General features: G+C 41.9%; 1 protein-coding gene across 1 annotated transcript; it reads right to left on the bottom strand.

Annotated features, from left to right (window-relative positions):
* Positions 1-3086: 3086 nt before the first annotated feature.
* Positions 3087-8146, bottom strand: gorab (golgin, rab6-interacting). The gene is made up of 5 exons (XM_083767269.1): positions 7948-8146; positions 7507-7828; positions 6961-7062; positions 6675-6815; positions 3087-4486 (listed from the first exon to the last, which is right to left on the bottom strand). The coding sequence occupies exons 1-5, from the start codon at positions 8000-8002 to the stop codon at positions 4027-4029; spliced, it is 1080 nt and encodes a 359-aa protein (XP_083623395.1). The 5' UTR covers positions 8003-8146; the 3' UTR covers positions 3087-4026.
* Positions 8147-13149: the final 5003 nt, after the last annotated feature.

Raw genomic sequence — 13149 nt, 5'->3', positions numbered from 1 at the left:
ACATTCCCACAAGGTTTGCTACAAAACAGCATCATGACCACCTCCTTTAGTGCCATAACAGAAATGCGTTGACCCCAAAGCTGATTGGTATACAGTTAGCAAGCCATAGGTCGTTATAGTTTGATATTAAAATGATACAGATCATGTGTATTAAAAATATTATGTCAATAATCCTGCATAATGGTGTTAGTGTTGGATTTATGTTTTACATCTATCATGCATCCATATGCAGACATTATAAAGTGTAGAACGAGCATGCTAAATTAGAGACCTGCCAGACACCAATTACATGTTTCATTAATTCAAAATCTAAATTGGCTACTGTTTGTTTATTTTATTTGTATGTGAGTAGATATTATTGTTGATCATGATAACAGCAAATGTTTAATGGGAAATTACAGTATTGACTGTTATAATTATGGATAACGAATTAATGGTGTCACTCGCCAGACTAACAGACAGATTTCTAGCTGAAATCACAACTTGAAACAAACAGGCTAAAAAAAGAAAGCTCTGATGAGACCTGCAGCTCACACCTTCATGTCTAATTTATATGCATGCCAGGCCAGCTACACAACTCATTATATGATCCATCCACCGCCCACTCAAGCTTAGAGAAAGTGGTTGCTAGTCAGTCAGTAATAGTATAGACTAGTATACTGCAGTGTACACCAATGATATTACTGTCCCCATTTCCCCTGTGAAAGCAAAAGCAGCGGTTAGGTTTCTAATCAGAATCAGCGGAGCTGAATTAATTTCACACGCGCACTGCTTTGTAAACTCTGCGTGTTGTTTAATCAGGAGCAGATTGCTTTTTATGTTCGGAACACCACAGCCCGTTTACAATTAGCGTTCAACTCTGTGTTGAGCACTGCAACAATAGACGTGCAGGCAACAGCCCAAGCAGACTATCAAAAAAGGAGCCATAAACTATATTGAAGAAGGGACAGAGTGGCACTCATAAAGCATCGACATGGCCATCAATCCACGCAACCCGCCGGCTAGGCTAAGTGGAACATTATTTGCTGTAGACAACCTTATATTGCCTCAATATGCCAAATAACTGTAAAAATACAAATGTCAAATGCGAGTATTTTTTTGCTTGACGAAAATAGTCTCTGATTTGCTATTTTACTTTGACAGAAGACTGAAGACCCCTATTGAAAGTTGTAATCAGCCCTGAGTCCGTGCGAAAGATTTGCAGCTCAACAGGTCGTACGATGAGAATTCCCCAGTCGCTGCAATCAGGAGGAATGGGGGGAGTGTGTCGGCAACATATGGTTTCCTGCACAGGATGTAAAGAGTCAACAAGGAGGCCATTTACTCCCAATTAGGGAAATAAAACAGGACAGGGGCCAACGTGCTACCCCAATCAGCACCAAGGGTCACTGGACAGCGGCTCTACAGGCGGGACACACGGCGGCGTTAGTGATCAACCCTGGGGCAAGACGAGGACTGAGCTAATACACCCACTGAATCAACACAGAAAGAAAACACATTAGCTTCAACTTAGAGTTCCCATTAAATGCGCCGATTTTTGACTTCCCTGCGCATTTGGCAGGGGCATTTAATTAGACAATTAATTAAGACCATTTGTAGATTTGAGCGATTTTTATGTTGATCACTTGGGATAGGGACGCTTACTGTAAATGGCTAATGGACATAATTATGTCCCGAGTCCCGACAGTCCCGTTACGAATGTTTATACAATAGCCTACAATTTATTCTCTGAAGAATAGAAGATATCAGTCATCTTCGAAATAAAGAAATTAACATCTGCGAACGATGACTTGGAGTTAACCGGATCCTGGTTTCTATCTTCCAACGAAAGTTATCACGCCAGTCCTTTACATCTTTACGGATAAGCACGTATTCCGCTGTAAAACATAATGTAGGCCCAATTGAATAAATTGATAATATAGCCTAAAGTTATGCGAATTTCCACTCAACATTTTAATTGGATTGGAAATACATTTGTTTTTCTTATAAGACACTGACGACAGGCAATTCAGACGAAAGAAATCCAAATTAGCCTATACATATCACCCTATAACAGCTCAACACTTATAATGGGATACATAGACCTAATTACAGATTAGTCTACGGTAAACATACCGACTCGATTAATTGCAATTGGGCAATTTGGGCCGCAGTTTGCTTTGTTCACAAGTGTGGCCAGTTGACATGGGTCAATATTCAATAACGTAAACGTATAAGCATGCCAGATGTGTAAGATTTTCAGTAAAAGTTGATCTTATAGTTTTTTCGGTCTTGGGTTCTCAGGTTACAGGGCCTTTCTCGACCTGTCGAGGGACGCTAGCGCCACATAAATCACGCGTGCTTTAAAAACCCACCGCTCTCTGAAGTTGGGCCCAGTGCCTCGCAGAAACATAAATGGAAATGTATTTTCAAAGTAACCAATTCATGCCGTATAGATGCATAATCTCCACTGCGTCTGTATCTTTTCTGAGATAATCAAGAGCATATTTATTTTCACAAGGAGGCCCCCTGGAGAGCTGAATTATCCCAAGGGCCCGTGACAATTATTCTTCCCATCATCAAAACCGAATTCTGAGGCTAAAAGACGGCAAGACTTATCTACCGCATAATAGGCCTGTATTTCGATAATGTCCACAAAAGGCCTATATGGCTGAATTCACTGAAATATTCACATCAGTTATAGGCAGGATATCAAACGCACTTAAAACTTGACCTTGGAGGTGCCTGGGACATGCGGTGGTCAGTCACTACTCCCTCACTAATTAAAAGAGCTCGTTTTATGGGCTCTCATTCAGACGGCCAGATGTGACCAGAACGCTGTAAAATCTCAAAGCGGTTTACAGAAACACTCACTGCACTTTAAAATGGCTTGAAAAAGCGATGGGAGTTTGTGAAGTATTCAGTAAATTCCTTCTATGGACCACAAGCTTCAGGGAATCCGTTTCACCATGATACCTAGTTACAAACAAAGCTTCAAAGGCATGCTCACGATGATTACATTATTTCGTTCATTTTTCTTAATATAAATGTGTATTGTGAATGGCACTGGAAAAGAAAACATGTTCTTAAGTAGATTTGGTTTTTTTATTAAATAGACATGCATTATGGAGTATAACAAAAGAATAATCTTAAAAAATATACAGTATATTTTCCTATTTATAGATAACACCACCCTCACTCTCCAATTAATTAATCACTCTGTAGTTAAAATAGAAAGTTTAACAAAATAAACTATCATCTTTAAGACACAACATATAATGCTGAATATTCATGTTAGATTGTCATATTAGTTTGGACAGATTATTCAATATGCAGTGTGCAAGTGAATAAAAATCCTTGAAGGCCATATAAATATGTAAATGTAGAAATCCATACAGAGGGCCAATGTAAACTCCATCCATACATTACAAGCGATCACCTTACCATTTTAGGAGGCCCGTTGCAGACACTGCTCTTCAACTCGACTGAATTAGCTTTGTGAAATACTACCCCAACCCAAGCTAATGCGTTGATCTACAACATAAAATGCATGGCTTTATGTTCATAACATAAATAGATTAATCCTCCCCTCCATCTGCTCGCTGAAAATGGGCTTTTCCGGGAAGTAAACACGAGCCATCTTTCATTCTTGTCACACAGACAGAGCAATCGAAAACAGTCGCCCTTTGAGTTCAACCTTTTGCTTTGAGAAGAGATAATTCACATACGATGTAAGGCCACATGTTTGAAGAGCTTGAGAGAAAAGTTTTTTTAGAAGCAGCCACATAAAAACCAAATAACCAAGACAGGCGGTAACAAAATACAATTGTAATTCACTCTGCAACGGCCAGACATGTCAGTGTGAATGAATGACTGCTTATGAAGTCTCTAAGGATACAGTACACAAGGCCGTTAAATGTATTGCAACAATATCTACATTAGTGTTAAATAATAAGGGACAAATCCCTGAATGTAAACGGCCACTGAAAATCTAGAAATGCCAATCATCTCTTCAGATAATATACATTCACCTCTCCAGAGCACCAATCAGGAGGCAGAAGCTGAAGCTTCGCTCTCACTCTGCTCTAGACTCGGGGGGTTGTCAAGCGTCTTACAGTCCTGGTCACCAACCGTAGGTTCAGTCACTGGGAGGCGGTCTTGATGGATGGTGGAATCTTCCACCCCCTGCTTGGCAGTCTGTCCCTCCAATGTGGACGCCTGTTCAGGGCTAGAACACACCAATGTCTCCCCGTGGTTCTGGACACCCTTCCCATTCTTCTGCTCGTCCTGTTTTGGGCTCTCCACCACCACCACCACCTCCTCCTCCTCCTCGGTGGTCTGGACCTGCAGTTGCCGCATCAGCTCCTCCAGCTTGTTTGCCTTGCGAAGCTCATTCTGCTGGATGATGGCACACAGGTGCTCCGTCAGCTGCTCCTTGACCTCTGTCTTCTTGTGGAGGTCCAGCTTAGCTACCACGTACTCAGCCTCCGCCTTCTCATAGCGCTTTCTGTGCACAGAAGACATTGAGACAAGGATAGAAAAGATGGCCCAGGCGGTGGCGTAACCGTCTGGGCACCCGACTGGTAATCCAGTCGCAGTGTGCCGCGGGTTCGACTCCCGAGCCCGACATGGCCTTTACTGCATGTCTTCCCCCATCTCTCTCCCGTTTCCTGTCAGCCTACTGTCTGTCCCTTCAAAAAACCATTAAAAGGCATAAGCCACAAAAAATATCTTAAAAAAAAAAAGGATAGAAAAGATAATGGACAAGAGGGTCAGGGAGAATGGTGCAAAACCTACGAGCAATAGCCTAATCTTAAAAAAGAAGAACATGCCACTCTGGCATGTTATATCTTAATGTCAGCAATGAAAGGCTGGTGTTGCTAACAATGTTTCATTTTACAGGGTTTCATTTGACAGCACAGTGAGCAGATTTTCCATCTCTATTCTATTTCATGTCATGTAAGTCAAGCATTAAGCATGTCTGAGAGGTGGAGAGAGCGAGACATTGAGCTGAGCAAGATATTCAGGGTGGAAATTAGGGATAAATGAGTCCAAAAGTCTGGTTAGACCGAGTTTTGATAGAGAACCTAATTCCATGTCTGAACATGGAAATGGTATTTTTGAAAATAGATCTTCTTGTGTCACTTGGAAACAGCCCAATGGCACAGCAGCAACCTTTCAGTTATAGCCACCTTAACCTTAAGCCACCGGCGTTAAGAGGAACCCTCATGTACCGGTATGTTAAGTTTCATTCCGACGCCAGATTTTGGGGTGTTTCATTGGGTTTCCCACTCTATTAAGCTCCCACAATCACAGTGAAACTGCAATCACCGCAATGTGAGGCACACTATATGTGAATGTGTGAATAAGGATTACAATAAAAGTGAAAACAGCGTCACGTTGATTCAGAGATTGTTGCTACTGTTATTAGTCATTCATCATAGGAATAGAGAAACTTGTTTTTTGTTACTCAACAAAATGTTCATTCAACATACATAAACATGCAATATTATTATCCTATTATCAAAATCATCAAGGATAATATCTATGGCTAATATGCATTAGTACTAATTAGCAGAATAAACAGTATTATCACTTAGATATAAAGCATTCATATTTCCTTCTAGGGTAAAGACAAAGTATGGGGGGGAGAAAGAAAGAAAATTCGAGAACATCTGGAAGGGACATGAAAGTGTATAGTGAAAGCATTTGACAACACGTGCATTACAAGTGTGCTGTGTGTAAAACAGGTTGCTCGAGTACTCAAAACCCACTGCAGGGGGCAGTGTTTCCAGAGTTTGAAAGTGGAAGATTTACAGACAAGGCAGACTCTTCTTACAGCATGCATTTCAGAGAATGCCAGCAACCGACAAAATATGCAAATAATGATTTGGGCTTCACAAGGCAATTAATTGAAATATAAGGATCGGAAAGAAGGATCTGCACTTAGATCATTCCGTTGGTTAAACAAGTGTATACATCTTAAACCTCCCAACCTCACTATGCAATTGTTTTTTTACCCATGATTTTCACCCATTGTCAATTGGCTAATGTAATGCTGGGGGCTACACTCCCTCTGCAGCCAACCTGGACTGCAGCCAACGGACTGACCTCATGCTTCCTTCAATGCATGAGGAGTCCAAGTTGCTTCTTTTCAACTGCCAGGGTGGAGTTTCCCCAGTTGGATGTAGCGTGTGGAATTTACACGCTATTCCAACCAGTTCCTTTCCCCTCCATCAGGTGGGGGTGACAGTGGCAGTATAGAGACCAGGATTACTGCATGTTTTTGTGAGGGTACCTACTATAGGGGACACGGGGAGAACATGCCAACTAGACACAGAAAGGCCCTTTTGCCAACCCCACCTAGGGTATGGGCACTCTCAAGACAGAGTGTTGACTCACGTCAACGCACTGATAATGCAGAGAGAACACGCCCACAGCGGGAATCGAACCCAGGACCTTCTAGCTGTGAAGCGACAGCGCTGCCGACTGCGCCACCGTGCCCCCTATGTCATTGATTTTAACGTATTGATTTTCTGTTACGTTTTATTTAGCCATTTCTGCGTTTTATATCTGTATATGTCTTGACTGCAAACGAGGGTGAACCTCAATGCTCTTTGAGAATAAATAAAGGTTGCAATCAATCAATCTTAATAAAGTGCACTTTATCTCCTTATTCAAGCTGTATATTGTACCTAGCAGTGCTGTAGTCCCAACTGGCTTGCTCTATTCTGCCTCGCAGGATGCCGATGTCATTGGACACCATGTCATCAAGAGTCTGGAGCTCCTTCTGGATTCTCTGCAGCTTCACAGCCTCTGCCCGAGTCTGCTTGGACCTGAGAACAAAGCATCATCCGTTGCTAGCAATTTTCTAAACGCAGAAACACATATATCAGTGACATCAGTGAAGTTTAAGCAATGACATCGTTGGTGTTTAAATACGAGGTCCAATAATAAGCATGTAATGAAACCCGTACTTACTTTTCGGCTATAGTTTTTGTAATAAGAGCCTTTTTACGTCTGTTCCTCTCTTCCATTGTTTTCTGCTCTTGCTGGAGCTGCTCTATTCGAGTCTTTTCTCGTCTATGATGGAACAACAAAGTTACTGTTATTTCAAACTATTTTAATTATAATAATATTAATGAGTTATTGTATTTCATACGTTAATTATTAGCAAAACAAAACGAAAATTAAAAAAAATGGGATTGATCAAGACTGGAATCTGGGGTATTATAACAATAGTGTGAGGTGTGTATGCAAATGAACAAAATTTAAAGTGCATCTATGGTGATAATTATTATCCCATGGTGTCTCTGCCGTGCTACCTATGCTATCATTGTGTCCGAAAATCAAGTTTTGAGCTTTTATAGCCCACAAATCCAATGGGGACAGTTGATATTGGTACACTAATAGACTTGGACTTCTGTATTAATAGGGAAAACAAATGTATAAAATGAGTACACAAGCACTAGCAAATTAAAAGTAATTAAAGACTAAGCTAGTGTTTAATACCGAAAACTTACTAACAATTCCACCTCCTGTTTTTCCAATTCAACAGGTACAGAGTCATCATTTGCAGCAGAAACATGATTGACAGGCTCTTGGATCATCTTCTCCACCAACGGCTTTGAGGCAACAGCTACTTCAGCATCTCCAGCACCAGCAGGTACAGCGGGCTGTGGGGGCGGCGGCGGCTTGGCGAGCTGCTGTCCGGGTGAAATTAGTACAGGCGAGTCGGTACCTGTCTTCTGTGCGGCAGCTAACTGCATGGCTCTCTCCCGCTGCAGCCGACTCCGGTTTGTGGGAGCAGATTTCCGACCACGACCTAACGCTGCTGGCACCGCCTGGTCTGTTTTAAACAGAGATATGCATCGTCAAAGACGAGAGAATTGACCAGAGTTAACGTCGACATAATCTGTTTGACAAGTAGTAGTAATTTACTTAACCCTAGTTAGAGAACATTCTTACCATTCTGCTGAATCTTTCGGAGCTCGTCTTCGGAAAAACCTGCCCATCCAGCCATCGTAAAATCCTTGGGGTAATCACCGTGGATTGTCAACGCAAAACAATGTATATCTGTGTTAGTTCACTTGTCGATTCGAATAAAAATCATCATATTTATTCACGTAGTCGGCTTATTTCACCCAAACGCTTCTCATGGTCGCCATCTTTGTTTATCGGTGCCACGTCAAGGACCCCAGTGAAAGACCGGGTGAAGTCACATATGACGCCTGAATAAAATAAAATAAAACATGGGCAAAGTCTAACATGATTTTGCCATGTCAGTACAAATATTAACATCAAAGGGGGCCGAAATATGTCCTAAAATATTTAATATAGGTACATTTTACATACATTCTGGAGACATGCACGACGATGTTGTAGGCATATTTATCAGCACGGTCTAAAAAACGACCCTCTCCTGAGTTCTAATCTGACCATACCGTATATTTATAGCTCCGAGTCCTAGCTCCTGATTTCTATATATTTCTGTACTCTTTAATAGCCTACAACAAATGCACAATCTGCACAGCATTATGAAACAGAAATACTTTGAGCATTTTAATAAGTGATTTCGATTTCAGACAAAGACGCTGAATTTCTTTCAATCTTTCTTTCTTTCTTTCTTTCTTTCTTTCTTTCTTTCTTTCGTCATTGCCTGGATTATTCCAAGCCTATAAAGCAAAGATAGTACAAATATGTTGTTTAGAAATAATATATATTTCTGTTGAAAATAACTAAACAAAATGCGAAATGTAATATACAATGTATATATTTTCCTGTTTCCCCCTGACATCTTATCCAGATCTTGCCTCATTGGCAGGGATTTCCTGGGGGTCATAAGGGTCAGAGGTTAATTAATGAACCGCTCTCTGTTAAAGAAGCATGAAATTTAAATGACACTCAGCAAAGTAGAGGGATAAATAGATGTCAAAGATCACTACTCACTTTATTACTCATAACTCTAAGGACTAGTTTTGCAAAACAAAACAAAAATCTTAGCTTTCAGCATTCAAATGTCTGACAAGAAAAGTCATTCAGAATAGACACTTAATTTAGAGTGACAAGACTCTAAATTAACATCTACAGTATTTTCCAAAAGAGGGATCCCAGTGATCTGTGAATGTTTTTTCACCATTATTTCATTTGTTGAGGTTGGTAAAAAGGAACCAGGCAAATAATGCTGACTAAAATCGTTTTAGGTGGGGCCCGTGGGGAGTTCTCGATGGAAATTGTTTCCAATAGGGGTTCCTGGTGTGATGCATCATGTCCTTGTTCTTCACACAGAAGAAAAGTGGAGTCCCTGTACTAGTAACTAGTAACTAGACTACCAATGTTTTGAGGGAAAGTAGATTCATGCTACGAGGAGGCATGGAAAAGCATGCACTGTAAAAGCTTAAGTGGTTACTAAGTTACTAAGGCAGAGCATTTAAATTTCCCCATAAACATTGCAGTAGAAAGCCCACTTAGTATTTGAATCTTATTTTTCTTCAAGCAGAAGGTTTGTGGCATTTGTGTTATTGTAGAAATATGAGGAAAGATAAATTGGAGGCATACATTTTAACATTATAAAAAATATATATACGTTTTTTTCTTTTCTTTTTTCAACACTTCTTTTGCCATACACTTTTATATGATTTCTATGGGTGTCTATTTTTTACAGTATTTATTTCGTACTTCTTTCAATACATTCTGTGTCCCACAATTTAATACAGGTTATAACTTTGAAATAAGTTCAGAAGTCTTATTCAACGGCACCAAATGCCAAGAGAAATACTATTTAGCTTTCCTCAACAGAAATGCATGGGTGTGTTTTGTGCTATTTTCTTATGAATATCGCCTATTAACTCACACAAATTGACAGGTGGCAGGTCATGTCTGGTTATCCATGATGGTGCAGGTTCGTGGTGGTCTATGGTCAGGAAACAAGACAGAAGGTGTTTTAGGACTCTGCTGGAAAGGGCAGAATCCAAACGCTTTCATTTTACAGCTCTCTTTACCATACAAACAACTTCCTAAAAAAAAAATCATAATACAGCTTGCTGCATTCTATCGTGCCCTGCAACTATCTGCAACTTTGATAGTGCTCCTCAAAGTTTTACAATGGATTGATGAAACTGGTCAATGTATAACCCTGGCAGCACTGAGGAGTCAAAGCAATGCAAAAACAATGACCCCTGCTTGGCAACTAATAAAAACTGGCCTCCACATCTTTTTCGCATCTGGGGGCCAATTATATGTGAGTTAAAAGGCGAAACACCTCAGAAGGGCATAAATCCAGGGCAGAGTGGAGACAGGACCAGGCATGCGGGCCAGATGGCAGTGAGAGACTGGCTGGCTGGCTGGCTGGCCATTTAAAGCATGTTTGCTGCAGTGTCAGACAAGGGCAGGCCAGGATGGGACAGCCTTGGGTCCCTGATTGCCAAGGACCAAAGGCCTCATTATTGAGAGGACCTTCAGGGATACATAAGGGTTAGAGGTGGGAGAACTATAACTCTCCTTTAAGAAGGGGTGGTGTAAGTGGGGGTAGAGTTCCGATGACTGCGCTCGGTTCAGGAGTTCAACATGTCAGATTTGCCGCCCACGCGTGCTGCTGGGGTGTGTCCCATAAGTCCCATGGAAAGTTCCCTCACACTCCGTTTGGTCAAACGTCCTACAGTAACTGGACATCAATCTAAAGTCACTTGTGATCAACTTAATTAAAGAGAATACAGTTTTTGGGCATGACCTTCCTACATGATATGGGACAATTGGAACAATAACTTGAGAAATTTGTTTTGAAAAACTATTCCAAATGTCCACCTCAAAACCTGTAATGTGTATATGAAAAGAAACCTGGAAAAACAGTAACAGGCATTAACAATTATGTACGCCTTCTTACAATGTAAGAATTGGGCAATTTATGAGAGATTGGCTAATAGATGTGAGGGAGGGCTGCTTTATTGCATGTAGCAAGTGTGTGCGTCACCTTTGCCCTCCCTGTTATCCATATAGACGTGCAGCGCATGCTCAGTCAAACAGGAAGTGCTGTGAAAAATAAACAGCCAATCTGAGTAGACGCATATCAGAGAGTCAGAGGGGTCCGGAGAAATTGAGGATGATTAGGGGTCAACCCGTCCCCGTGGCTCTGGGCTAGAAGCTGGGGCCGCGTCTAATTGCTGTTTAAAAAGCCCATATGCTTGGTCTGCGTCGACCCCTCAGCCCTTCTTCCCCGTCTCGGCCAGAGCATGTCTTCCCCTGCTGCTGTTCTGAATTTGTTCTTTAATTTCCATCCCTGACCTCTCGTCCTGCCATCTGCAGTCAGTTTGCAGGCAGCACTAACCAGCGGCTTGACATCACGCACACTGTTTCTTTTTATCGCTCATACACGCTCCCTTCTCATCCCCCAGTGTCTTCCTCACACTTGCTTTTTGCCTTTCCTTTACATTTCTCCACCCTCAACATTAGTAACGAAGATGATGGAGTTTTGATTAAATTATCTACATCATCATTTGCCTCTTGACATTTCCCTTTTAAACACCCAGCACTCTCTCTCTCTCTCTCTCTCTCTCTCTCTCTCCAGTAGGTCAGCATTGAGCTGTAGTGATTATTGAACCATATAAATATAGCTACGGCTGTCATGTCATTTCAACACAGCTGTTTCTCTGTGTGCAGCAATATGTCCGGAGACCTGAGAGAGCAGGGCTATCATCTCTCAGAGTGACTACTGCACTTGAGTCCCTCCTCCATCATTACCATTTCCTCCAGACTTGGCTCCTTGTCTCTGCCCTGTCAACCTCATGCCAAACCCTCTTAATGTTCTTGGAGAGTGTCCCTCTCGTCCATCTGAACAGAGGTCTGTGCTCCCAGCTTTGAGGAGTCCCACCTGTATGGGGAGAAACGTAGAGAAACAATAGCTCCCTGTCTCACCTGCCTCCTAGCTCTATTTCCCCTGGCAGCTCACTCCATGTGCGGCGGTTTTGTACACACTAGTAGTGAGCTCCTTGGACGGCACCCAGGCTTTCGATGGGTTTCAACAGGACTTCAACAGCCACAGCAAACCCACATCCATCCGTGCACTCATGCCCCCAGAGCCCAGCCTCTGACATCCAGGTCTCTGTTACCCTGTGGCACAGACCAGGCTAGCCAAGAACTAACTCTAGAACCAAGAGCGAGAAAGGTAGTTCATTGAGAAACTATGGGAAGAATCGCCCTATCACTTTCAGTTTCACAACAGATAAATGGGAGTGACACACTGAGAGGGAGAGAGGAGAATAACTCCAGAACAATATGCATAATTTAAAGACAAGATGCAGAGATAGTAGACAATTAGTGAATAATTGACAAGGAGTTGGATAGACACTCACTAAAGAGAGGTGATTGGCCAAGTACTACAAGGAATGTTGTGATTTCACATCAACCCAGACTGAACTTAATTGCAGCCAAAATAAAGCTAGAGCTGGGTCTCTTAAAATGGCAATCACATGTGATGACAACTGATTAATAGACCATTATGCTTTGCACAGAAAGTAAAAAAAAACCTAAATAGGCTCACAGAGGCGTGTTAAGAGTAAGAAATACAGTATAATACACCAGAGCTCAAATAAAGATGCAGCTGCTGCTGCCTCGAGCTTGAGCCCTACAGTTTGGCCCTTGAATCACGATTTTAATCAAATTATTTTTAGCTGTGGCACATTTAATCTGGTGTTGTTTCATTCATTAGCCCTTCCATGAATTTACTGTGGCTCTGGCAGCCTCAGTGTCTCTGTGTATCAGTCATTTCCCAGAGTATAACACATGCACAAACACACACACACACACACACACACGCACACGCGCGCACACATACACACACACACACACACGCGCACACGCACACACACACACACACACACACACACACACACACACACACACACACACACACACACACACACACACACACACACACACACACACACACACACACACACAAATACACATGGCTGCATACACAGTACACACAGATACATACACATCTGCTCCCAATCAAGGACAACAGAGAGAGAGAGAGAGAGAGAAAGAGTGAAAGAATGCCTATTAGCAGTCTCTCACTTTGGCATCAGTGTACAGTGTACAGCAGTGCTTCATCTCCCCTGGAGTTACTGGTATAGTATTGTGTATGAGCTCTCTATCCCAGCCCATTCGCCA

The sequence above is a fragment of the Protomyctophum parallelum genome, assembly GCF_964188405.1.
Source record: "Protomyctophum parallelum genome assembly, chromosome: 6".
Lineage (NCBI taxonomy): Eukaryota > Metazoa > Chordata > Actinopteri > Myctophiformes > Myctophidae > Protomyctophum > Protomyctophum parallelum.
This window is presented reverse-complemented; position numbering and strand designations above follow the sequence as displayed.